Source organism: Salvelinus namaycush, chromosome 3, assembly GCF_016432855.1.
Source record: "Salvelinus namaycush isolate Seneca chromosome 3, SaNama_1.0, whole genome shotgun sequence".
NCBI classification, from domain to species: Eukaryota; Metazoa; Chordata; class Actinopteri; order Salmoniformes; family Salmonidae; genus Salvelinus; species Salvelinus namaycush.
Window position 1 is genome coordinate 74928848 of NC_052309.1, and position 24091 is coordinate 74952938.

General features: G+C 43.3%; 1 protein-coding gene across 1 annotated transcript; it reads left to right on the forward strand.

The window, feature by feature from the left end:
• Window positions 1-4427: 4427 nt before the first annotated feature.
• On the forward strand, window positions 4428-16057 carry LOC120038366 (filaggrin-like). Its single transcript, XM_038984144.1, has 2 exons — window positions 4428-4680; window positions 11807-16057. Exon 2 carries the CDS (start codon window positions 12305-12307, stop codon window positions 14027-14029), a length of 1725 nt encoding a protein of 574 aa, XP_038840072.1. The 5' UTR covers window positions 4428-4680; window positions 11807-12304; the 3' UTR covers window positions 14030-16057.
• Window positions 16058-24091: the final 8034 nt, after the last annotated feature.

Below are 24091 nucleotides of genomic sequence, written 5' to 3' on the forward strand. Positions count from 1 at the left end.
TATCTTGCTTTGTCTCACATTATCTAACAGATGGAGTAATTGTTCTACAATGACTCAAAGATTTCTTCAGGGATTAAGTAGCAGCCTTTGAGAACATATTTCATCAGTAAACACAAAAGTCAACTGTTTAGAATATTCAACCTAAATGAATATCCTCTGTCACATATTTCTCCTGTCTGAGACCTAACTTACACAGAGTTAAGTATGTAGGAAGAGCAGCAGTGCCAGACAGATTGGACAGGTGAGACTATAGAGCTTTGTCTATCCAGACAGGAGCAAACGAGTCCTGAGGGGTGGAGTCTGCATGCCAGTCATGAGAAACTGCAATTATAATCATTACAGGGGATTTCAGGGGATGTGGGTGGTATGGGCCTGGGCCTGAAGACACATTCACATTAACAAAATAAGATTTCATCATAACAAAATGAATTACACTCCCTGCACGGCACCCATAGGTTCACTCATCATGCAGATGCTTTACTAAGAGCTTTACCTACTTAGTCTCAGATGTGTCATACCAATGACCTTTTAAACCTATAATTTGTCTGAACAGTATTAATTTCCCATATGAAATCCCTTGACAAACCAAAGCAGATCAGAGCACGGTCATAAATATAATAGCATAATAACTTTAGAAACCACTAAGTGGCAGCAAAGACTACCATTTGTTGAGTAGGCTAGCTGATGGTGCTATTGTTGTCATTCAGAGCACGCACTATAGATCGTGACATAGTAGCCTGTGTGTTTATTTCAGTGTCACAGATTTTATTTGGTGCAGGTGTAGTGGCAAAATTACACAAAGGTTTAATTGCTATGTCACTAAATAACACTCAACCCATCAAGTCATTTCATTATTATTTGCCCCTAGTAACCAACCCCTACATTGAATAAGATAGGCCTATCTAAACCAGCACGTGTGTCAATGTGGACAAGTCAAATCAATCAAGATGAAGAGAAAACAAGCCGACAGTAGACCTCTGTAGAGGCTCCATGTACTCCATGGATCCAGCAGTGCAGAACATCTTCCATTCACTGAGCCCTGTGCTGTTCCAATCTCATTACAAAGGAGAGGTTCTCCTCAACCTGCAGCTGGATTCACAGGTTCCTCAGTCAAATTGGGGATTCATGTAGTGAGAGTGGGAGGAAGGGTGGGGGTGGAGGAGAGGTGTGAGGCTAGTTAATGAAGATACTACTGCATCAGCTCACTACTACACAGCCACCCCCAATAACACACCACTTAAACCGCAACCCTCCTGCTACTCCCCTCTCCATTCTGTCCCCGCTAGTTTTCAGCGGGAGATAACGCCGGTTGCTAGGCAGGAAGTGTGACAGTTGCCATGGGAACCCATGCATACGTAGCTAGGAGGGGGAGTGGTTGGGTGGGGTACAGAGGGAGTGGGAGGGGGGGGGGGTGCGTCAAGTTCACGGCCAATGCTTCAGCTCTGAACAAAGAGGAATGGGAGAGAGAGGGGTATAATGGAAGCATGGCGGTGCTTGGTCCATGTTTGGGGTTCTCTCCAGATGATGAGATGGACATAGAATAGGCAATGAGTGGCATCTTCAGGTAAACAGCAATTACTAGACATAGAAAAATGAGGACCAATCCTCTAAGCCTCTATATGACCCAAATTAATGAAACATCTATATGCATTTGCACTCAAGGTTGTTTCTTTCATTGACACATATGAGGAAGGTATTGCTGCATGCTCGCTACCTCCATTCATTATCCACAATACAAAGAAACACAAAGAAAACCTATCACGAATGGTGAGTCAGCCTGCTCCTTTGTGAAACAAATAAGGCATATGGAGGCGCACTTATGTCTGTGACTCTGTGTTCAATAGCACAATGATACACAATAAAATGCATGGCATTGCAGGTAGATCCACAAAGTGCATTTGAAAGCTCAAGTGGGTCGGTTGAAAAAAGAGAGAAAGAGAGACAGAGACAGAGAGCATATGCTGAACAAAGACTGAGCCTGAAGTCAGACTTCAACCCTCCATGCCCTGCTGCTCTCTCCGGCCACATGAGAAGGAACCAGGGCCTTGGAGATAATGAGAGAGATCAAATAAAAGCATCTGCAATTGGAAACAGCCCTCTAGGCATCCAGCCAGTCCTTTTGTTCCAATCAAAACTGCCGTGGACACAACAAAATGCATGAAATAATACCGTTATCGCTCCAGTTGTTTCCATGGCTCTCTGTGACGCAAGACAGAACAGGCACAGGTTGTAAGGTCAGATAGTGGAGGGCAGATGGACTGGAGAGAGGAAGAGGATGTAATCATCACAAAGCACAGGAGGTCACAGTCTACCTCCTAACCATGAACCTGTCCCACCAGGAGTTAATTTACCAGAAAAAAATAAGAATGAGAGTGAAAATGAGCAGTCAACCTTCCCCTTGCTGTAACTACATGGCATCTTCATATCCAGCTAGGACATAGGCCTAGGCCTAACATATATTGCTCATTCCAAGTCAAGATATGCATTAAATGAGCAAAAGGATATGGATATTTCAGACAAATAATTTGTCAAGGGTCACAGATTACATTCCAAAAGTCTAAACTCCATTTCAATCATTTCAGCCTGTCATTACTGTACTAGGTAACACATTACTGAACTGGCAATAACAGCAGTAAATACAATTGCAGTCATATTTTAGTTCACTATTTTGGAAGTACCAAAAACACACAAATTCAACCAATGTGTTACAATTGTGTATTTAAAACTATGTAAAGTGCTACCTTCTATATGGTGTAAGACGGCAGGGGGCTTTAATGATCAACTAAGACTTTCTTTACTGAATGGTGTGCATTGTACATTTCATGCAAAACATGACAAATCGTGTGTCATAAGAGGGAGGATGCCAATAAAGTAGCCTACAGTATAAAGAGGTTTCAATGTCTTTATCAGATGAGAATGAGGTACTGAGCTCTTGAGATTCAAGCGGTTATGCAAAAACTGTAACCAGATGCATCGGACCACAAGGCCACAGCTGCTGGAAATGAGAGCCAATGTCACAACAAAATCAGACAACTTACTGCAATGTGTCTACAAATTACTAAAACTAATTTTCATCCTGTTCTTGCTTGGCATGAGTGATCAACCTGGTCTCAGACTAGACGTAAAATAGTAAACGGAAATCTGGAACACTCAAATTAGCATGACATGTTACGTTTGGATTGGTTGCATTTTATTTATTTTTTACATTTTAGTCATTTAGCTGATGCTCTTATCCAGAGCGACTTACAGTAGTGAGTGCATACATTTTAATACTTTTATTGTAGGGTGGATAGGTGGGCATGTAACGCGTGTTCGAATCTCATGGAAACCATGTGTTTGATGAGTTCGATACCATTCAATTAATTCCGTTCCAGATATTACTATCAGCCCGTCCTCCCCAATTAAGGTGCCACCAACCTTCTGTGCTTAACCCTAATCTTAACCCCTAACTCTAACCCCTAGCCTAGTTTACGTTAGCCACCTAGCTAACGATAGCGTTAGCCACCTAGCTAATGTTAGCCACAACAAATTGGAATTTGTAACATATCAAATCTATTGCAAATTCGTAACATATTGTACGAATTGCAATTCGTAACATATCATATGAATTGCAATTGGTAACATATCATACGAAATGTAATTCGGAACACATCATACGAAATGGACGATGGACTGATGTAAGAAGGGCTATATAAATAAATTTGATAAATTTGATGATCCACAAATGAATACATACCATACCAAACATAACATAGCTAATTTGAGTGTCCTGGATTTTCGTTTACTATATTATGTCTACCCCTGCGATATGCATGTCTCAATTGTATGTGGCCATGTCACAATTGTAACTGACCATTGTAGCTCCTGATAAATGTGTCCGACTGGATTCAAACCCATGTCACCTGCTCCACGTTAAGCTAAAGCCTAGGCTATCAGGCTATGCATTCAATCTTCTGAATATGAAGAAAGAACTACTCATGTGCTAATGAGGGACAATGTGAATAGATTTTGGTTTGCTCATTAGAATAAAGCTGAAAAAATAAAGCTATATTTAAAAGGGCGAAACTGAGCCGTCTGGAGTAATTAGGCCTATCCATTCAATAAAGGGGCACACATTTCTCCCCCAAACAACAGCTGTTGGATACAATTGTTTCTTTATATATCTTCTGTTGAAGGCTTGTTTCTAAAAATGTCTCCCCACCATTCCATTTTTCCAAGTCTCTCTCTCACTCTATTAACCTAATTAGGGGTATCTCACCCTACATCTCAGCAAGTCTGGCTTAGTCCCTCCCCTCTCTCCTCTTCCCCATCTCTCTGCAACAGAATTCGAAGGAGAAGAAAGGGGAGGGGGCAGATACGGAGCGCGCGAGCGAGAAACAAAACGTGACTAGGCACCCAAAGACTTCTGTTATGCAACTACTGACCTACTAACATACAATTGGAGACATTGAGAGAGCGAGGAGGAAATTGTAGCAAGTCCCTAACGTAATAAGAGAACAGATTCAAAATAAGCGACACAGAATTCATGCTCACACACAGGCACTAATCACAGAGCTCGCACTGTACTTGAAGGACGATCGCACATTTGAATTCGATAGTAGTCAGAAATAGGAATTGTTGAACAGAAGCGTGGCTGTTATATTAGACTTCGCACTGTGGGTTTTTATTTACACATACAAGGTAAGCATTTATTTGATATGGATTGCCTTTAAATGTCCCGTCGATTTATGTGTATAATGTGACTTATTATTATTGAAAACAATTCAATCCAATTGTTTAATAATACAAATTTCAGTGTTACTTAGTGGCACTTCGATTAGACTTTTCATCATTTTTGTTTTGCATGAATTTCAAGTTCACTGATACATTGTTGCAAACATTTTGGCACAACGCGAAGTGTTTATAATGTTGGTGACGGACGTTGAACCCTATCTATGTTCTGTCAAGGCGAGGCGTTTCCCCCCTATTTAGTGGCAGAATGTATAGGAGGATGATAAGGAGAAGGGGGTGCATGGAATTCCTTCAGATTAAGGAACGCTGGGTGGCAGGGGCCACAGAAAACACACTTATTTGGAGTAGCTTCGTTTACCCCCCATCATAGTAGAGTTTTGAAAATATTGAAAGATACAATAACTTGAAATACGTTAAAATTATTATTCTTTGGATTAATTCCTCTATTCTTTAGTAACAAAATTATGGATATTTATTTCAGCAACATAAATTAATTTACCAATTGTAAATGATATAAAGACAATTCTCTCTCTCTATATATATATTAACATTGTAATTTAAATGCTTGTGAGTTAAAAGGACACTTAAGACTTGGAACGGCACCATTATGGCACGAAACGTGTCTTTTGGGTAAGGCTATGAGTCCATGTGAGGCAACTGGAAAAAATTCCCTGTCGGTCTACACCTGGACTCAGGGTTAGACGTAAACATAGTAAATCTAAATCCAGGACACTTCAATTAGTATGTTGTGTTTCGTATGGTATGTATTCATTTGTGGATCAATCATCCATTTCGTATGATAAGCTACGATTCCAATTCGTATGATATGTTACGAATTGCAGTTAGTTGTGGCTGTTAGCTAGGTGGCTAATGCTAACATTAGCTAAGTGGCTAACATTAGCTAGCTAGGGGTTATGCCTACGGTGGTGGATAAGGTTAACTTTAGGTTAAAGGTTAGGGGAAAGGTTAGCTAATATGCTAAGTAGTTGACAAGTATTGAAAGTAGTTGCTAATTAGTTAAAATGCTAAAGTTGTCCATAATGAGATTCAAACACGCAACCTTTGGGTTGCTAGACGTTCGCCTTATACGCCCACCCATCCACACTACTTTTGTTTTTGCCTTAAGTAACCATCTGTGTTTGTAACCATACCAAGCGTAACATGCACTTATTTGAGTGTCCCGGATTTACGTTTACTATGTTACGTCTAGTCTGAGGCAATGATGGTCTGAGGTCACACTTCTCTCCATCACATGTAGTTATTTGTGGAAGGTTAGCCAACCCGTTAACCCTTCCCCTGCTCAGTGGGGCAAACTGAATCTAGAGTAAAGGCTACTGGAATATTGTGCTGTCCTACATCTCTGAAAACATTGTTTTGGATATGAATGATAATCTAAAGTATTGGCTGTTTCTGTAAGGTGAGCTGGATATACTGGGCATGTTTATTTCTGTCCTTATTTAGGCTGCTGGGTCAAATGTGAGCCTATCTCAAAGTCGTGACAAGTTGTTGGATTAGCCTACGGGTAGCGAATGCAACAGGGCAACAAGCTATGTGCAAGAAACTTGCTTTTGCCTTGAATGACTTCCCTGGGGATCTGTTATAATATGCAAATGGTACATTTATCAGAGACACCACAAAGAGTAGTGGTATGTTCAGAGACACCACAAAGAGTAGTGGTATGTTCAGAGACACCACAAAGAGTAGTGGTATGTTCAGAGACACCACAAAGAGTAGTGGTATGTTGAAGAGGGCTAAAACACGTGTGATGTGACGTGGATATGTGCCTGCCGTGTAGGCTATTAGTTATATTGGGAAACAATTTTAGACAATGTAATGCTCTACAGCAACTATGTAACGTGCATTATAGTCTACAATTCCGTATCAGCAACACTGTTGCTCAACGTATAACCTATGCAGTTATTAGGCTATATGCATATAAGAATTAATACTACACACGCTATTCATGTTTTCACAAAGTTAATCAATACCATATAGTTTAGAATATAGCCTATGGTACAGGTGTGCTATGGTACAGGTGCGCTATGGTACAGGTGCGCTATGGTACAGGTGCGCTATGGTACAGGTGCGCTATGGTACAGGTGCGCTATGGTACAGGTGCGCTGTGGTACAGGTGCGCTATGGTACAGGTGCGCTATGGTACAGGTGTGCTGTGGTACAGGTGTGCTGTGCACAATGGGAAATTACGCAAAGCATTTGGTTATGCTTTAAATTTTTGTAACACATTGCACTGAAGGCTCTAGTAATGGTGCGGGTTGCATAATAAATTATTTAAGTAATTATAACAGATATGGGTAGGGGAGATGACGCAATCAGTGGAAACCCATAGCCTCTATTGTGCTTTTCTGAGGGCTAATTGGTTGGTGCATAAGGTGGAACGCTATGCCAGCTCCAAATGTAGGTCACATTAGTCATAACGGGGAGGGGATGTGCTGCAGGGCCCCCTATAATACCAGACTATAAACCTACCAAAATAAATCCTAGCTGGCTTAACAAAGACACCCAATCAATTCATGCAGAACAGAAACATTGATGGGCAGCAGATAAACGCGCCTAATAAACATTTAGGTTTCCTTCATATCATAGTGATACACAATTAGAAACATATTCATTTAGCCTTTATACATTTAGGTTTCCTTCATATCATAGTGATACACAATTAGAAACATATTCATTTAGCCTTTATACATTTAGGTTTCCTTCATATCATAGTGATACACAATTAGAAACATATTCATTTAGCCTTTATACATTTTCTTCAAGCCTCACTTTCTGTGCCACACCCCTTTTCTGTAGGATTCATGAACCTTTCCATAAATTGCTTGTAATTGCAATGCAGTGATCAGCTACTATATTCCTTATTGTATTAGTAGGCTATTGGTAAAAACATGGTAATAACATGGTTATAATTATCATGAGATTACCTTTGTTTCACTAGAGCAGCGTGCACAATGTCTTGTTTCACTCCTAATGTAGTTGATGGTAAACAATGTGGAGTGGGGTTTATCCTGACCCGCCTGACATTCTCAGGGTTTCCTGGCACAATGAAAGATAATGAAGGATAGAGTAGGTGCTTTGTTATTGTGCTGCTGTGGCTGGGAGGGAGAGGCAGAGAAGTAGGCCAAGGGAGCACATGTGACTGGGAAACACATGGACTGCACTGGGTCACTCTTTTTTTTCCTGTTTAACGGAGGCTGATATGGCTGTGTTTATGGAACAAGGAGTTGGCTTGGAACTCCGCCTGCATGTACAAGAATGTGTACTTTTTCTTGGGAAGATAAACCCAGTCTTGGAATCAGGGATGTACGATATTTGGGGAGACCCCTTCTACGATGTGCTACTCCAAATATCGCGATATCCGATATAATAGTTCTGCACCGTTACTGACTAAATCATTCTAGATTGTGCAATTGTTTTACTTATTTACAATGGTATAGTCGCATTCTCATTAAATAATCTTAGTGTTGACTGGGACAAAATAAGGCTTAGTTAATTAATTTAGACTTCATTTTCAACATATTGATACATCACGATATATCGTCAATGTCAAATGTCACTATTCTATTTACTCATATATCAGCCCAAACCTACTTGGAATTTTGGAAAAAGCCATCTATTTGCATTCTTCCCCAGTGGGGGCAGTTCAGTTCCTCAGTCTCATTGAAAATTGGCACCCCGGTCTGGGGGCCTCCTCCTTATTTTACACCTGCTCCCATTACTTTAAGAGCTCAACAAACAAGCTTTTGCACTCAAGCCCCACCAAATATAGCTTTGTGTGGTTGTTTGGACCCAATAATTGTAAATGGCATACATTTAGATTCTCTTTGATCACTTCACAAATGTAACCAAGCCCTTTCCTGTGGTAGAATGACTTTATATTTATTAAGTACAACAAGGATGTGTGCTCATGTTAAACAGTGCTATCAGTAACAGATTCATACTCTGATGAGATGCAGCTTTTTGTTCACCTTTTATCATGAAATTGGACATAGAATTCATTATGGTCTACCACAAGCGTAGGAGTGTTCCATTGAAACACAGAGCCTCGTAAGCATAGTAGATGGGTGAAAAGGGAAGCAGTAGAATTTCTTACTATTTGACATTTGTTCTGGCAGGTCACACTACATTTGTCATAAAAACACATGAACCTTTCATTGGCAATCACTATCTCAGTACCCTGCGGTTAGTTATAAGATACACTATTGAAGTGGATAGGTTTGATGCTTAGACGTTCTGATTAACAGGTAAGGGTGGCACGCTGTGCTTCGGTGGGATACACACTTATTATGATGCTCTATTCCTGTAGGAGTAGTGGGAGACTAAGAGCTTGTGATGCATTAATCAGCAAACAATCCAGCTCCATTCATGTCTCCAGCTAATTCCAGCCGCCCGCAGAGGAGATGAGCAGCTTAGTTTTTTAAAAGTCAATCTGTTTGCGCAGTGGAAGTGTGTTGTTCGATAAGGAGGGATTGATGTTGACATGATTAGTTTCCTCCTTTTTTAAAACTGTTGTTGCCATGGGTGATATGTTGTTAACGCTGGTACAGTACCCCGTTTGTTTACATCCTGCGAGGTGCTGTCATCTGAGCTCATTTCCCCCTTTCTTTTGTCTCCCTTCTCTCCATCTCTTTGTCCCTCTCTCCATGCATCTTTCACCTCTATAAATAGAGTACTCTCTAATTCTCTGTTTCTCTCTCCCTGCCTCACCCGTGGTTCCACTGACCTATATTCCAGCATGCCGTGTAGGCACTAGTCACAGCCAGGATTTACTGAGTGGTCCCGGGTTTCTGTGGTCTTTCCCCCCTGCCCCTGAGCCACACACAAATGGCTTTTGGGAATGAGGACCTTAAAGTACTGCATTTAGCAGTGCATTATCAGGCCCTGTCTCAACCGTTTTCCCAGGCATAATCATAGCCTGTATCCCTATTTAGTCTCTACTGGGACCCAAATGACCCATACCTAGAAGGCTTGTCATCATTTTGTGGGAAGCAAAGCATTTTGAATTTAAAAACTAGGGGTGTAATATCCCATCTAGATTTGGCTCGTTTTGTTGCTGAATTGTGCCTGGAAAGAGAAATTGGTGTTGAACCCACATTTGAAAAGTGTAGAGCAATTGGTAGATACATCATTTTGCCCCAGACTCCAGGGAGAATATGGAAAAGACAGATTATGAGATTACAGAGGCAAAGAGAATCAATGTGTCTCAACTCATGTTGTTCAGTAAGAAAATGAGAGTAAATGAGGCAGGGATGAAACAACTCCTGTTGGCCAGCAACTAATTTGATTTAGGTAATTTGATTTAAAGCATACCAGACCAGCTTAATGGAACCATGGATCAAGGGAACATAGTCTGTCTGAATGAGTTCTCAGAAATGTTCCAGGAAGAATCCATCCTCAGGTGCCTGTTGAATTCCTTTGCTTGCCTCAAGTCACCTGTATGGAATGTAATTGATATTGAACCAGTTAGTCAGCAACACAGATAAAATAGGCTAACTGGTACACAACCAGCAGAGACAAATTGGAAACATGAAAAGAGACACCGGAAAAGCCATTTGGCTTATTCATGAAAATCATACTTAAGAGATTTGGCTAGTGACACATCTATCTCTGTTTACCTCATTACCAGGAGAGTCCCTGTTGAGCAGGTTCCCAGACACTTCATAGTTATGAGGCTGACCACCCTGGTGTCATAATTCAAGAGAGCTTGGCACATTCTCCACCCCAATCCTTCCTGAGACTTGACCTATATTCATTAATTAACCCCCCATAACCTTATCTGCCCTTACCTTAAAATCCCATGCCCTCTCCACTTCTTTTCCTTTGCGGGGAGCCTTTGACTTCATTCACCGCCAGGAACTGGTTGTGCAAATAGAATATGAATCTTTACGGTTATTACACTTACAGTAAATTCTCCAATTCATGATAATTTCTATGTAAACGTAGTGGGCTGTTTCTTAATATGGTTGTTTTGGAATCTTTGTTCCTGACCTAGAATTCTAAAATGGAATGAGGGGAACCCTACACCCACTGCACCTGGGTGATTCACTGTTCTGGCTCTTAAAATAAATCTGCCTGAAAGACTATTTATAACAGCCATGCAATAAGTCAATAATGGCTGTTTAAAGCTTACAAATTCAATTTCCAATCATTCCATGTGTTCGAATACTGTAATTTCAGGTAGTATTACTGTTTCTGAGTTTACATGGTAATCATGTGCTCTCGACTTGGTTGCCAGACACGCAGTTATGATTACAAAGGCGGAGGAATAATGTCACAAATAGCAAATGTGTAATGTCTTACTCAGAAACTACTATATTGGCCTCATGTTTATTACACCATGCAAGTCAACATGCAGGGCTAAACGCGTCCACATGCTTCCCAGCCAAAACAGTTCGGAAGAGTTTGTGCATACATTGTGTAAGGGTACAGAATCGTTTTCATGAACATTTTCTCATTGAGAAATACTGCACCAAACACCTCAGTTATATGTAAAATTGTGCGACTAACATCTCCTCTGCAAAAACGTCAAAATTAATGACAGATTTCTTGATTTATCATAGATTCATTCTGACTATTTTGAGGAAGTGTATACTGGCTACGGCATCTGAAAATGGACAAAGTACTATTGGCGCTTTTTTTTCTAGTTTTCCAAGCGAAGGTATTTTAAAGGAGTGTGCAAGCACACTCGTTCGGTTCGGCAAGGCGCCAGCCGAACTGAAGCATGCTGATACCTTAAGGGGTCATGGACCACTGACAGAGAAGCTCTATAGAAGGGCCATGAGGTCAGACAGTGGTTACTAGGGTCTAGTGGTTGCCAGGTGTAACAATTCAGTCAAAGCCAGACATGCAGAACATAGATGAAAGCAGGAGGATGTGAGAAGGAGCGTATTATTAATTATTCCTCAAAATTCTTTGATCACCAGGCATGCCAAAAACTAAAATGGACTTAATTAACAATGACATAAAGAAGATATTATTCCTTCAATCTGAATGCATAGTGGTCGACAGCAGTCCACGAGGATTAAGAGTTTTGCCTTTTCTTTCTTTGTCTCCTCAGCCTTTCATCTTGCAACCTACTGGAGGAGGCAGCGCCCCTCCCAAGAGACTGTCAAGCCGAGATAGACTGGGTGACCTACATCCTGCAACACGCCTGGAGCAGTAGAGCACTTCTCTGTCTGCTCAGCACAGCGCTCTCGCAAAAATATTGAAAAACAAAACAGAGAAAAGAAGGTTAGAGAATTGCTCAGTGAAGCTTGTCACATTCTCCACTCCAGGAACTCTTTTTTTTTCTCTACAAGGCAGCTTTGACCCACTTTTTTTGTGAGAGCTGAAGAGACTTGCCTAGAGAAAGGCTGAACATACATTGGATAAATGAGGGGAATTAACGCAGAGTTCCACCGTTTCTTGATCTTCTTGGCCAGTTTAGACACTTGAACTATAAGCTCATTCGTTCAGTGAGAAATAGCTGAATCCCACTGTTCCTTATCACCCCATTCCTTGAGTTTCCTTTCCAGTGGTTGTAGCAATATTCCAAACTGTCCTCCACTGAGCAACAATGGAATGCCTGAATTCACAACCCCAATCAGCAAGCTCAGAAAATAACCTAGACAGCTTAGAGACATACTCTAACTACGAAGAGTCTCTCCCATCACCTCAAGGAACCCCCTCTCGCCAGGGCCGTCTCGTCAAGCCCAGCATGAGTTGCAGACGCAAGCGTGAGTTCATCTCTGATGAAAAGAAGGATGCATTCTATTGGGAGAAGCGCCGTAAGAACAACGAGGCGGCCAAACGCTCCAGGGAGAAGCGACGACTGAACGACATGGTGTTGGAAAACCGCGTCATGGTGCTGAATGACGAGAACTGCCGCCTGAAGACGGAGCTGCTGCAGCTGAAGCTGCGCTTTGGCCTTATCACCACTGCCTCCTACATGGAGAAGAGCCAGCAGCTCACTAGTGGAGGCAGCAATGGAGGCAATGGGAGATCCTCCACATCCAATTACTACTCCAGCGGCTACTCCAGCAGCTCCCAGGTGATGATGAACTCTGACTCCTCTGAGACTGAGCAGTCAGGCAGCGGGGGGGGGCATAGTCAACTGGTGACGTACTCCCCCCATGGGTCCCTTTCAGACATGTCAGACGGGTCCTCCCGGGACAGCCCAGAGCCTGCGGTCTACGGGATCAAGCAGGAGGATAGCAGCCTGGAGATGGACATTGGAAGCAGCATGTTCAACGTCCACCATAGCCTGTCCTCCACACATCACCAGGAAGAGATGGAGTCGGTCTACCACAGCCAACAGCACCACTCCTACCACCACCAGGAGAGCATCACAAGCCAGACCAGTCAGGTCCCTCCACCCACCCAACAGAGGAGTGTCATCCTCTACCGCTCCAGTAGTGCCTCCTACCCTGGGGAGAGCCAAAGGCAGCAGGACATAGATCAACAGACAGCCCAACAGCAGAGTTCTCAGGCCGGCCATCTGGCCCAGGCTCGAGAGAGCCACATGGAGAGCTCAGAGAGACTGGCAGAGGTGACCAAGCAGATGGAGAGGAAGACACTAGACTCCCCTCCGTACCACTACTCAGACTGCCACAGCGAGGCAGGAGAGAGGCAGGTGTACAGAGCTCTGCAACAGGAGCAAAAGACCCAGGCGGGCCTCGCTCCAGACATCCTCCAAAAACAGGAGGCAGTCACGTCCCACCTGTACCACAACCAGGCTAGTCACCGCTATCTTAGCACCCAGAACGAGGAGCCCCCCAAACTGACCTATGAGGGCGGGGCCAGGAGTGAGGGGTACTACCAAGAACACTTAACCTCAGGCAAAGACACCTCCTCTAGTGACAATGACCCCCGCAGCTCTGACAAGGATGCCTCCACGGACGACGAGTCCCCGTCCTCCTCCTTCTCTGACGCCGGGAGTTACCTCCAGCACTTGTCTGTCTCACACCAGCCAGGGTCCCCTCTGCCCTCCCCGCAGGGCTCCTCCCAATGCCAAAGCGGGGACACCCAGGCAGAGGTTAAGGGCACTGCCCTGCCTCACAAACTGCGTCTCAAACACAAAGCCATGAGCTCCCAGCAGGACTCTCCCACCACCCCTCCTCCTTCCTCTATCCTGCCCCAGCACCCTTACCTGGCCCTCACGCAGCAGCAGATCGGCAAAGAGAGGGAGAGTGAGAGCCAGCCCCCCACAGGGTTCTATAAGCAGCCGTCCTCAGCTGAGTCTAGGAAGGAGAGTGGGAAAAAGGAGTCGTCAAGCGGACGCCGTAACAACAGACGAGACTAAGTGCCTATAGAACACTTGAGGGCAACAGAAAATGGTTGAGGTTCCTTACATTGTGAGGTGTCTCTGATGCTGCCTTAGATCAAAATATGCTCTTTCTCTTTCCCCTCCTCAATCTCAATCCACTATCATCCCTTTACCCCATCTATACCTCCCTCACCTTCATGTCCTGGGACTAAAAAGCTGGACTGAAGCCCAAAACAGGGCTGGACTTCTGGGGGAACAGTATTCTATGTGTATATATTGTATATACACTTTTCAGTTCTTGCATCTTCTCCATAATTACAGAAGGGCTTCTGTTTATAAATGAGAGGAGGGATGAAACTCTTTCATATAATTTTTCGTCAAACCACAGTTGGTCATTTCAAATGAGAATATAAGTTGACCATTATTGGAACTATACTGTCAGCTTTCAGTGCCCCTCCTATGGTGCACATCTGGCGTTAGACAAACATAGCAGCAACATTCTGGGAACATTCCCTTGATCAAACATGCAACACAATGAGAAGTTCCATCCCTCTTCCCTAACCCTACCTCTACCAATCCATATTTCCCTTCCCATCTCCATGATCTCACACAGCCCATCCATTATCTTTCTTGTTCAAGCACTTGGTTTGTATATTACTGTAAATATACCAATAATTTATAAATATATATTTTTGAAGAAAACAAACAAAAATGTCACAACAATGCGACAAACTGTTGAGGCAAGAAAGGACTTGGATGTTATCATCCTGTTTTTGTCAGAATTACTGTACAGTCACATTGTGTCTACTGTTGCAAACTCCTCTTAAGTTAAAAAGCCTTTCATGTAATCACTTTAACTCTGTTTACAGAAACATGGCCAATAGCTTTTGAAATGCAGCTTACCTGTTATTACAGTAGATCTTTAAGATCTTAGACAGCATTCAATCAAAGTCAATCTGAGACAGAACTAGGCTGCTGGCCTAAAGTTGAGCATCATCAACAGTCTAGACTTCCACTGTTCCCAACTCTTAGCCCAATGTATTTATCCCTATGCCCACATCTGCAGAAAAGCCAATAGGAACATAGACTAAAATATGAATGTGTATAAACTTTAAGGTATAAAAGCTCAAGTTAAAACCGTAAAGTGGGGACATATAGGGGAGAGAGTTATTTTAAATATAGTAATATAATCTAAATGATATCTGTATGATATTTGAACTCTGAGTGAGGCCACCTAGTCTCCTCTGCAAATCAACACACTACACAATGCACTAAGCTCAGAACCTCAGGCTTCTGACCTGACGTCGATCCACTGCCCTAGAGACACAGAGTTAAACCCAGATACTAGGTAATTGGATCTCTGAAACAGAGGCTAATTTACTATATTACACAAATAGCCCATGACATTAGAAAAACCTGGTTTAGAATAATCAGAGCTATTGCAATTAAGTTTTGTAAAAACCAAGGACAATCTCTACTTTGTTAATGAAATAGGGATTTCCCCTTTTTCTAATGTGCCTCTGTAGTGTAATACATGGGGCATCCACCCCCGGCCTTTATTCTCCTCGTATTGGGTGACAATGAGAAGCCTGCACCGTACCACACAGTTTATAAAGTATATGTACCATGTTTAGCTTTTTTGCCACTTGTGTATAAATGTAAAGCTTTCCCTCTCTCAGACAACACTGTAATGTTAATGTCATTGTTTTATTTTCTGATTATTATTTTCTGATAAGTGTTGTTCTGTTATTATCTTCGTGTGTCTTTCTCCTATTGACCGTAATGATGTATTTGCACCATACCCCCATCCACCCTTTTTTCAACGTGTTTTAAATCAGTGATGCTTGTGTTTTTGCTGATGGTTTTATGAAAAAGATTAAAAAAAGGACAAAAAAGATGCAGACGAGACTAGTGTGGTGTTTAGCAGTAGGTGGTGTCTAGGTCGCCACCACCCCTTCTTTTTGACATGGCTGTGTATGTAAAGACACTAATATTCATCATGGAAGATGGATGCATTTCAAGATTGTAAACAATAAAAAGGATGTTGAATTTCTCAACATATCGTAAAAATATTGTCAGATTTCTCCTTTCTTTACTCTTGTCTATGTGGGTTACACACAGTTCATGATGGGTCTGTTTGAAAATCAGCTGTGCATATGCCAGACAGATAAAGACCAAAACCTCCCTGTAGTTATCACTTGATACTGAATACAAACTGGTTCATAGGTTAGTTATAACACTGCAAAGAATAATAATAACCATATGCTAGCTAGCGTAATAAACAAACTATAATTTATACCAGAGCAGCTGCTGACAACCAACATTCTTCTATGGTCATTTAAATCACTGCCTACTAATTGGACACAACCACAAAGCAGAGCCGCGAGGTACAATGATTAGACAGACACAATCTAAATTAAGGCAAGACACAAATGATGGCCTAACCTAGGTGTTTGTAACCACAGGCATGTTTAACAGAGACTCTTGAGTCCTCATCTCTTTTAGCAGGTGTGGGGACACCCTGTTTCCAGTCGTCACAAATAGCTTGGTTACAGTCACTCCCTGGGCTCCTTACTTTCCTGACACACAGGATTCATTTGAAATGAGAGGAGCTTTGGAGTGACACACTGACACACATTTTCTAGACAGACCGCCTGTCCGACCTCCCTGATGTAACAGTGGCCTACTTCCTGTCGCTAACTCTCTATAAGCCCGCAGACCTACGCACGCAGGGCAGAGATGTACCCGTACGACCACACTAAACACACAAACGCCCTCAGATGTATGCGCACACACATACACCTACAGATTATGACCCCCCCCCCCCCCCCCCCCCCAACGGAACAGAGGACCTCTCTTATGCCCCAGTCCACTTTATAAAGTCCTCATTCAACCTGACACAAACCACTTTACCCAGAGGGAAAACTGGACAAGCGTCCTCTCCTTCTCTAAGCCCAGTCCTAACATACCTCACAGCCTATTCTCAGGCTCTCACTCAGCAGGCATGTCCATGGCTCTTTGACCTACAAAGTAAGTGCAGAAATAGTATGTCCCTGCTGCCAACTCTCCAGGCCCAAGTTCAGTGTCACAGCAGACCTGTCATGAGAAGAATACATGGGGCTGTAAATCAAGGCAGAGCCCAGTGGGGCAGCGTCTTTTCCTCATCCTATCTTCTCTGCCGCCCTCCCAAAACACACAACGAGTTTATGTTCATAACAACACAAAGACAAAGGGAGGGAGTGACCTGGACTAAGCCTGCAAACAAAGCACCTCTGAGGGCTGACACCTCAATGCCCTTCACAAACGCACACAAAATATTTTTGCCTTGCGTTCAGCCCATGCTTGGTCTGGGTGGTGCGACTGATGTCACCCTGCTATAGTGTCAAGGTGACATTCCCTGACAACTGCAGCACTCGCCTACTGGATTCTGCTGTGTTTGACCTTTTCCTGATTTGATTGGCGCATGTGGTCGCTTGCATAAACAGGTTAGGAGAAAAGTAGGTCAACGTGAGAGAGTGGAACGAGAGAAGGAGGAAGACATGAGAAGATGAGAGGGAGGGAGGGAAGAGAGAGAGGTTGGGGCTGGAGGGGACTGGATGTGCGTGTCACAAAATGATTCCTGCAGAATAGACCTCATGGCAAACAAAAAAATCAAATAAAAAAAATCAAAATCAAATGTTATTTGTCACATACACATGGTTAGCAGATGTTAATGCGAGTGTAGCGAAATGCTTGTGCTTCTAGTTCTGACAATGCAGTAATAACCAACGAGTAATCTAACAGAGCACAAACAAGGCTCTCCAGCTACCTGGCTGTCCCTCCCAGCCTGGGGACGAGGGTCAGTGGAGCAGCCAGAGTGGGAGGGGGCCACAAGATTACACAGGCCTGTCTCACGTCCAGTGTGACACGCTGCAACCTTTTCACACATTTCTGGGGCAGGTTGCAGACACCTCTGGGTTTCACAGCAGGGGCAAATCAAAGTCAGATATTAATGTTATAGAGTGGAATTCCCCCAGCTTCTACAGCACGCAACACCTGAACCACACGCTGCGGTTGTGAAAGACTATGATACTTACAGTACATATGGACCTACTTGTTTGATGAAAGACATGTATTTAATGGTTAATTGGGGGGGGGGGGGGGGGGGTTATGTGAGGAAAATACAGTTATTGAACTTGAGACCAAACCACTACTTAACCCCTGCTCAGCTGTGGTAAGCGACAATTACAACCCGGATTCAAAACCATCCACTGCCATCAGGTCCTACCATGCACACACACAGTCCAAAAATGGCATGCAACAGCCTCTCCGCTGTTGACAAGACCACATTTTTCCACAAGACCACATTATTTGAAAAAAAAACTTTAGCATGGCTGTTATCATACATGGATGGAATAAACATCACTATTAAATAAACATACACTTATACAAATCTCTGTTTTGAAAACAGTACTCAAAGGTTACATGGCTCATGCTTTAATATCCTGGTATTGTTTGCCTCTAGGCATCAAATCAAAAGAGCATTGGAATTGAATGGAAAGATTCAAAACATTCCTTGCAATAGACATACATCTAGTTGTGCAAAAAACATGAGTAGATGGGAGGCAGGGGGGAGGGAATGAGGGGCTGTGTGTCCCATTAAACTCTGGTACATAATGGTTACGCATTATAACAGCCCTCAAACTGGTCCAGAAAAAAAGAGTGAATAGACCTGGGGAGTGGCCCATCTCAAGGTCTACTTCTAACCCCTCCCTCCCTGCGTTCAGACCCACTCCTCTCCAGTTACAACCCAACCTCCAATCACAAGCTTCACTTACATTGGTGTGTCTATTGACGTGATATAAAGAGGAGTGTCGTAATGTAAATAAGATAAACAATATGGCTTATACACTGAGTATACAAAGCATTAAGATCTGTTCTTTCCAAGACGTAGACTGACCAGGTGAATCCAGGTGAAAGCATTGGTGTCAACATGGGCCAGCATCCCTGTAGAATGCTTGACACCTTGTAGGTGCCCCACGAATTGAGGCTGTTCTGAGGGCAAAAGTATTTCAACGATATGTTGCGGTGTTCATTTATTTAATTTCACTTTAGTCGAGTGCCGGAGTCCTGGAATTGAATGATAGGCAGGTGAGGGCTGGAGATATGACAAAGGAATAAGAGCTCACACTCGACTATCATTTCTCACTAAAGACCTACGGGCTCCCAAATCTGTAGCCTCAGGCATTGTGGTGCTGGGAGTCTTCCAGTGCCAGCACCCCCTCTGTGAGACAGAACACAGCAGAGCTGTGGTATCAGGGTATCAACTGCAGAGACAGTCTTGCTCTTATGTAACCATATAATGTAGCTCTTATTAGAAAGTAGGTCAGAATATATAACAGAGAGAGGGGAACATGTGGGAAACAGAGGGTGAGAGAGAGGCCTACATGGGGAATCAGGGGATAAGCAAGGGAGAGAAGAGATATAAATGGTTTAAACAATTGAGAGAAAGAGAAATGGTTTAAACAATTGAGAGAGAAAGAGAGAGAGAGAAAGAGAGAGAGAGAGAGATAAAGAGAGAGATAAAGAGAGATAGAGAGAGAAATAGGGAAAGGAGGGACAGTAATGGAGCAGAGCATAAATCTGAATAATAACAAAGAGCTGGCTGTGTTTCTTCCCCCTGAGTTTCCTTCCTGTTGGACCAGAGGAGAGCTTCATGAGCTCAGAGGCCATGCATCACGTAACAGGTGGTGGTGCCCCACCCAAACAACCCTCCCTCTCAGCCAGGTGATCTCTGCTGTTTGGGTTACCCTTAGCAGGGGGACAATGGAGATATTGTGGGCCTCATGACAGGGCTTCTCTCCTCCATGGCCTCATTTTATACTGGGAAGGAATTCCCCTACAGAGGAGATGTGCTTATCACTGCAAACAGACACTTTCAATGTGATGAAATCACAGATTAAAACGATAGCTAGCTTAACACTTGGCTACATAAACTAGTACAGCATTGTCAATATGACGCAACTTGTAATGCACAACAAAAACAAATGTGAGGTTGAAAACATTCAACAGTTATCTTGAAAAGCACTAATAGATACTATTAGTACATTAGTAGACATTTCCGAGACAATATTAAAACTGTCACTATCACGTCCTAGTCTAAAGTGTGATCATTTGCAACTGACAAAAACAAAAGCAGGCAAGCAGCACTATAAAAATAATCAAAGTCATAAACAGGACTCTGATAATCTCATTCAAACATATACTTTATGGTCATCATAATAGTTTATGATACACATTAAAATGTCAGGAATAACCGGTAATGTAGAATGGTTTATTATGTAACCAGATACAACAACAACTGGCAATCAATCAGATGTGAAGTTTGTCACTGAGATCAGTGCATACGCCAGACCTAGTTTAGGTGGGGCCTTGGCAATCCTCCACAAATGTGTGCAATATGCCTGTGAACAGGCAATTTATGAATGGATTACTGATCTGGTGTAGAAAACATTAGGGGAGTATTAAACAACCTGCTACTGTGTGCTGAGTAACACAGGGCTCTGTGTTTCAGTGTGAAGTGTTACATAGTGCTGTTTTCCATTCATATGGCTCAGTTTGGGAGCCCAGAGCATAGTTCCTCAGCCTGGTCATGGTTGTGTGCATGTGCGCAGCGTGTGTGTGCATGTGTGCAGCGTGTGTGTGCATGTGTGCATAGGCGTCATGCCCATAGGGGGCACAGGGGCACGTACCCCCTTAAGATTTGTCCTGTGTAAAAAATGTTTTAAACAGGACACGTTTTGTTTTTTTCTCTCTGTAATACTAGGCTACTAGCCACTTAGCAATTTTAGGAAGTTGGCTTTAGCTAGCCCAGATAGCTTCCCAATTTCCAAACCTCATAACTAGCTACCAAGAAACCATTTCCATTTTGCTATCAATCAAGTTACAGTAGCTAGCTTGTCTATCTATTTTAGCTAGCATGCTTGCTGGCAAGGTTGGTAGATTTTAGAAAATGGGTATTCAACCGGAGGTCCGGTTATATTAGGAACACCTTCCTAATATTGAGTTGCTCTCAGAACCGCCTCAATTTGTCTGGTCATGGACTCTACAAGGTGTAGAAAGAGTTCCACAGGGATGTTGGACCATGTTGATTCCAATGCTTCCCACAGTTGTGTCAAGTTGACTGGATGTCCTTTGGGTGGTGGACCATTCTGGATACACACAGAACACTGTTGAGCGTGAAAAACTCAGAAGCACTTAAATCTTTTGTGTTGCCCATTCACCTGCTGATGGCACACATACACAATCCATGTCTCAACTGTCTTCTCCACCTCATCTACACTGATTGAAGTGGATTTAACAGGTGACATCAACCTTATCCCAAAAACCTAACCTTAACCCTAAAAGTAACCCTAAAACTAAACCTAGCTTCTAACCCTTAATGTAATTCCAACCCTAACACTAACCTTAACCCTAAACCCCATAGAAATAGCATTTGACGAACTGGGGACCACCGAAATGTCCCCAGTTGGTCAAAGTTTTTGTTTGTTTACTATTCTTGTGGGGACTTCTGGTCCTGGCCGGACCCGAGGAAGAGTAGCAGCTAATGGGGATCCATAATAAATACAAATATAACAGACTAGTAGAAAATAAGGGCATATCTTCTAATATTGAGCAAATTACACTAATTGGAGCTAATTACACTTGCTGTAACCGCAAGTACTCTGGCTGCTGGCAAGTTTTCTTGACTTGGATATTAACTTTTGTCAAATCAAATTTTATTTGTCACATGTGCCGAATACAACAGACCTTACAGTGAAATGCTTACTTACAAGCCCTTAACCAACAATGCAGTTAAGAAAAATACCTAAAAAAATAAGAAATAAAAGTAGCAAATAATTAAAGAGCAGCAGTAAAATAACAATAGTGAGGCTATATACAGGGGGTACCGGTACAGAGTCAATGTGCGGGGGCACCGGTTAGTCGAGGTAATTGAGGTAATATGTAGTTATTAAAGTGACTACGCATAAATAATAACAGAGAGTAGCAGCAGCGTAAAATAGGGGGGGGGGGGGTGCAAATAGTCTGGGTAGCCATTTGATTAGATGTTCACGAATCTTATGGCTTGGGGGTAGAAGCTGTTGAGAAGCCTCTTGGACCTAGACTTGGCGCTCCGGTACCGCTTGCCACAGTTTATGACTTCGGTGACTGGAGTCTGACAAATTTTTTGGCCTTTCTCTGACACCGTCTAGTATATTGGTCCTGGATGGCAGGAAGCTTGGCCCCAGTGATGTACTGGGCCGTACACACTACCCTCTGTAGCACCTTACAGTCAGATGCTGAGCAGTTGCCATACCAGGCAGTGATGCAACCCGTCAGGATGCTCTCGATGGTGTAGCTGTAGAACCTTTTGAGGATCTGAGAACCCATGCCAAATCTTTTCAGTCTCCTGAGGGGGAATAGATTTTGTCGTTCCCTCTTCACGGCTGTCTTGGTGTGCTTGGACCACGTTAGTTTGTTGGTGATGTGGACGCCAAGGAACTTGAAGCTCTCAACCTGCTCCACTACAGCCCCGTCGATGAGAATGGGGTGTGCTCGGTCCTCCTTTTCCTGTAGTCCACAATCATCTCCTTTGTCTCCTGTCTACAGGAGGGGACTGAGCACACACCCCTGAGGGGCCCCCGTGTTGAGGATCAGCGTGGCGGATGTGTTGTTAACTCTCCTTACCACCTGGGGGCAACCCGTCAGGAAGTCCAGGATCCAGTTGCAGAGGGAGGTGTTTAGTCCCAGGCTCCTTAGCTTAGTGATGAGCTTTGAGGGCACAATAGTGTTGAACACTGGGCTGTAGTCAATGAACAGCATTCTCATATAGGTGTTCCTTTTGTCCAGGTGTGAAAGGGCATTGTGGAGTGCAATAGAGATTGCATCATCTGTGGATCTGTTGGGGCGGTATGCAAATTGGAGTGGGTCTACGGTTTCTGGCATAATAGTGTTGATGTGAGCCATGACTAGCCTTTCAAAGCACTTCATGGCTACAGACGTGAGTGCTACGGGTCGGTAGTCATTTAGGCAGGTTACCTTAGTGTTCTTGGGCACAGGGACTATGGTGGTCTGCTTGAAACATGTTGGTATGACAGACTCGGACAGGGAGAGGTTGAAAATGTCAGTGAAGACGCTTGCTAGTTGGTCAGCGCATGCTCGGAGTACACGTCCTGGTAATCCGTCTGGCCCTGCGGCCTTGTGAATGTTGACCTGTTTAAAGGTCTTACTCACATCGGCTGCGGAGAGCATGATCACACAGTCTTCCGGAACAGCTGGTGCGATCATGCATGTTTCAGTGTTATTTGCTTCGAAGCGAGCATAGAAGTAGTTTAGCTCGTCTGATAGGCTCGTGTCACTGGGCAGCTCTCGGCTGTGCTTCCCTTTGTAGTCTGTAATAGTTTGCAAGCCCTGCCACATCCAACGAACGTTGGAGCCGATGTAGTACGATTCGATCGTAATCCTGTATTGACGCTTTGCCTGTTTGATGGTTTGTCAGAGGGCATAGCGGGAGTTCTCATAAGCTTCCGGGTTAGAGTCCCGCTCCTTGAAAGCAGCAGCTCTACCCTTTAGCTCAGTACGGATGTTGCCTGTAATCCATCGCTTCTGGTTGGGGTATGTACGTACAGTCACTGTGGGGACGACGTCATCGATGCACTTATTGATGAAGCCAGTGACTGATGTGGTGTACTCTTCAATGCCATCGGAAGAATCCCGGAACATATTCCAGTCTGTGCTAGCAAAACAGTCCTGTAGCTTAGCATTTGCTTCATCTGACCACTTTTTTTGACCGAGTCACTGATGCGTCCTGCTTTAATTTTTGCTTTTAAGCAGGAATCAGGAGGATAGAATTATGGTCAGATTTGCCAAATGGAGGGCGAGGGAGAGCTTTATACGTGTCTCTGTGTGTGGAGTAAAGGTGGTCTAGAGTTTTTTTCCCCTCTGGTTGCACATTTAACATGCTGGTAGAAATTAGGTCAAACGGATTTAAGTTTTCTTGCATTAAAGTCCCTGGCCACTAGGAGCGTCGCTTCTGGATGAACGTTTTCCTGTTTGCTTATGGCTGTATATAGCTAATTG

Bases quoted from the DNA above. Each gene is read 5' to 3' on its own strand.
- LOC120038366 (XM_038984144.1), top strand. From the start codon at position 12,305: ATGGAATGCCTGAATTCACAACCCCAATCAGCAAGCTCAGAAAATAAC.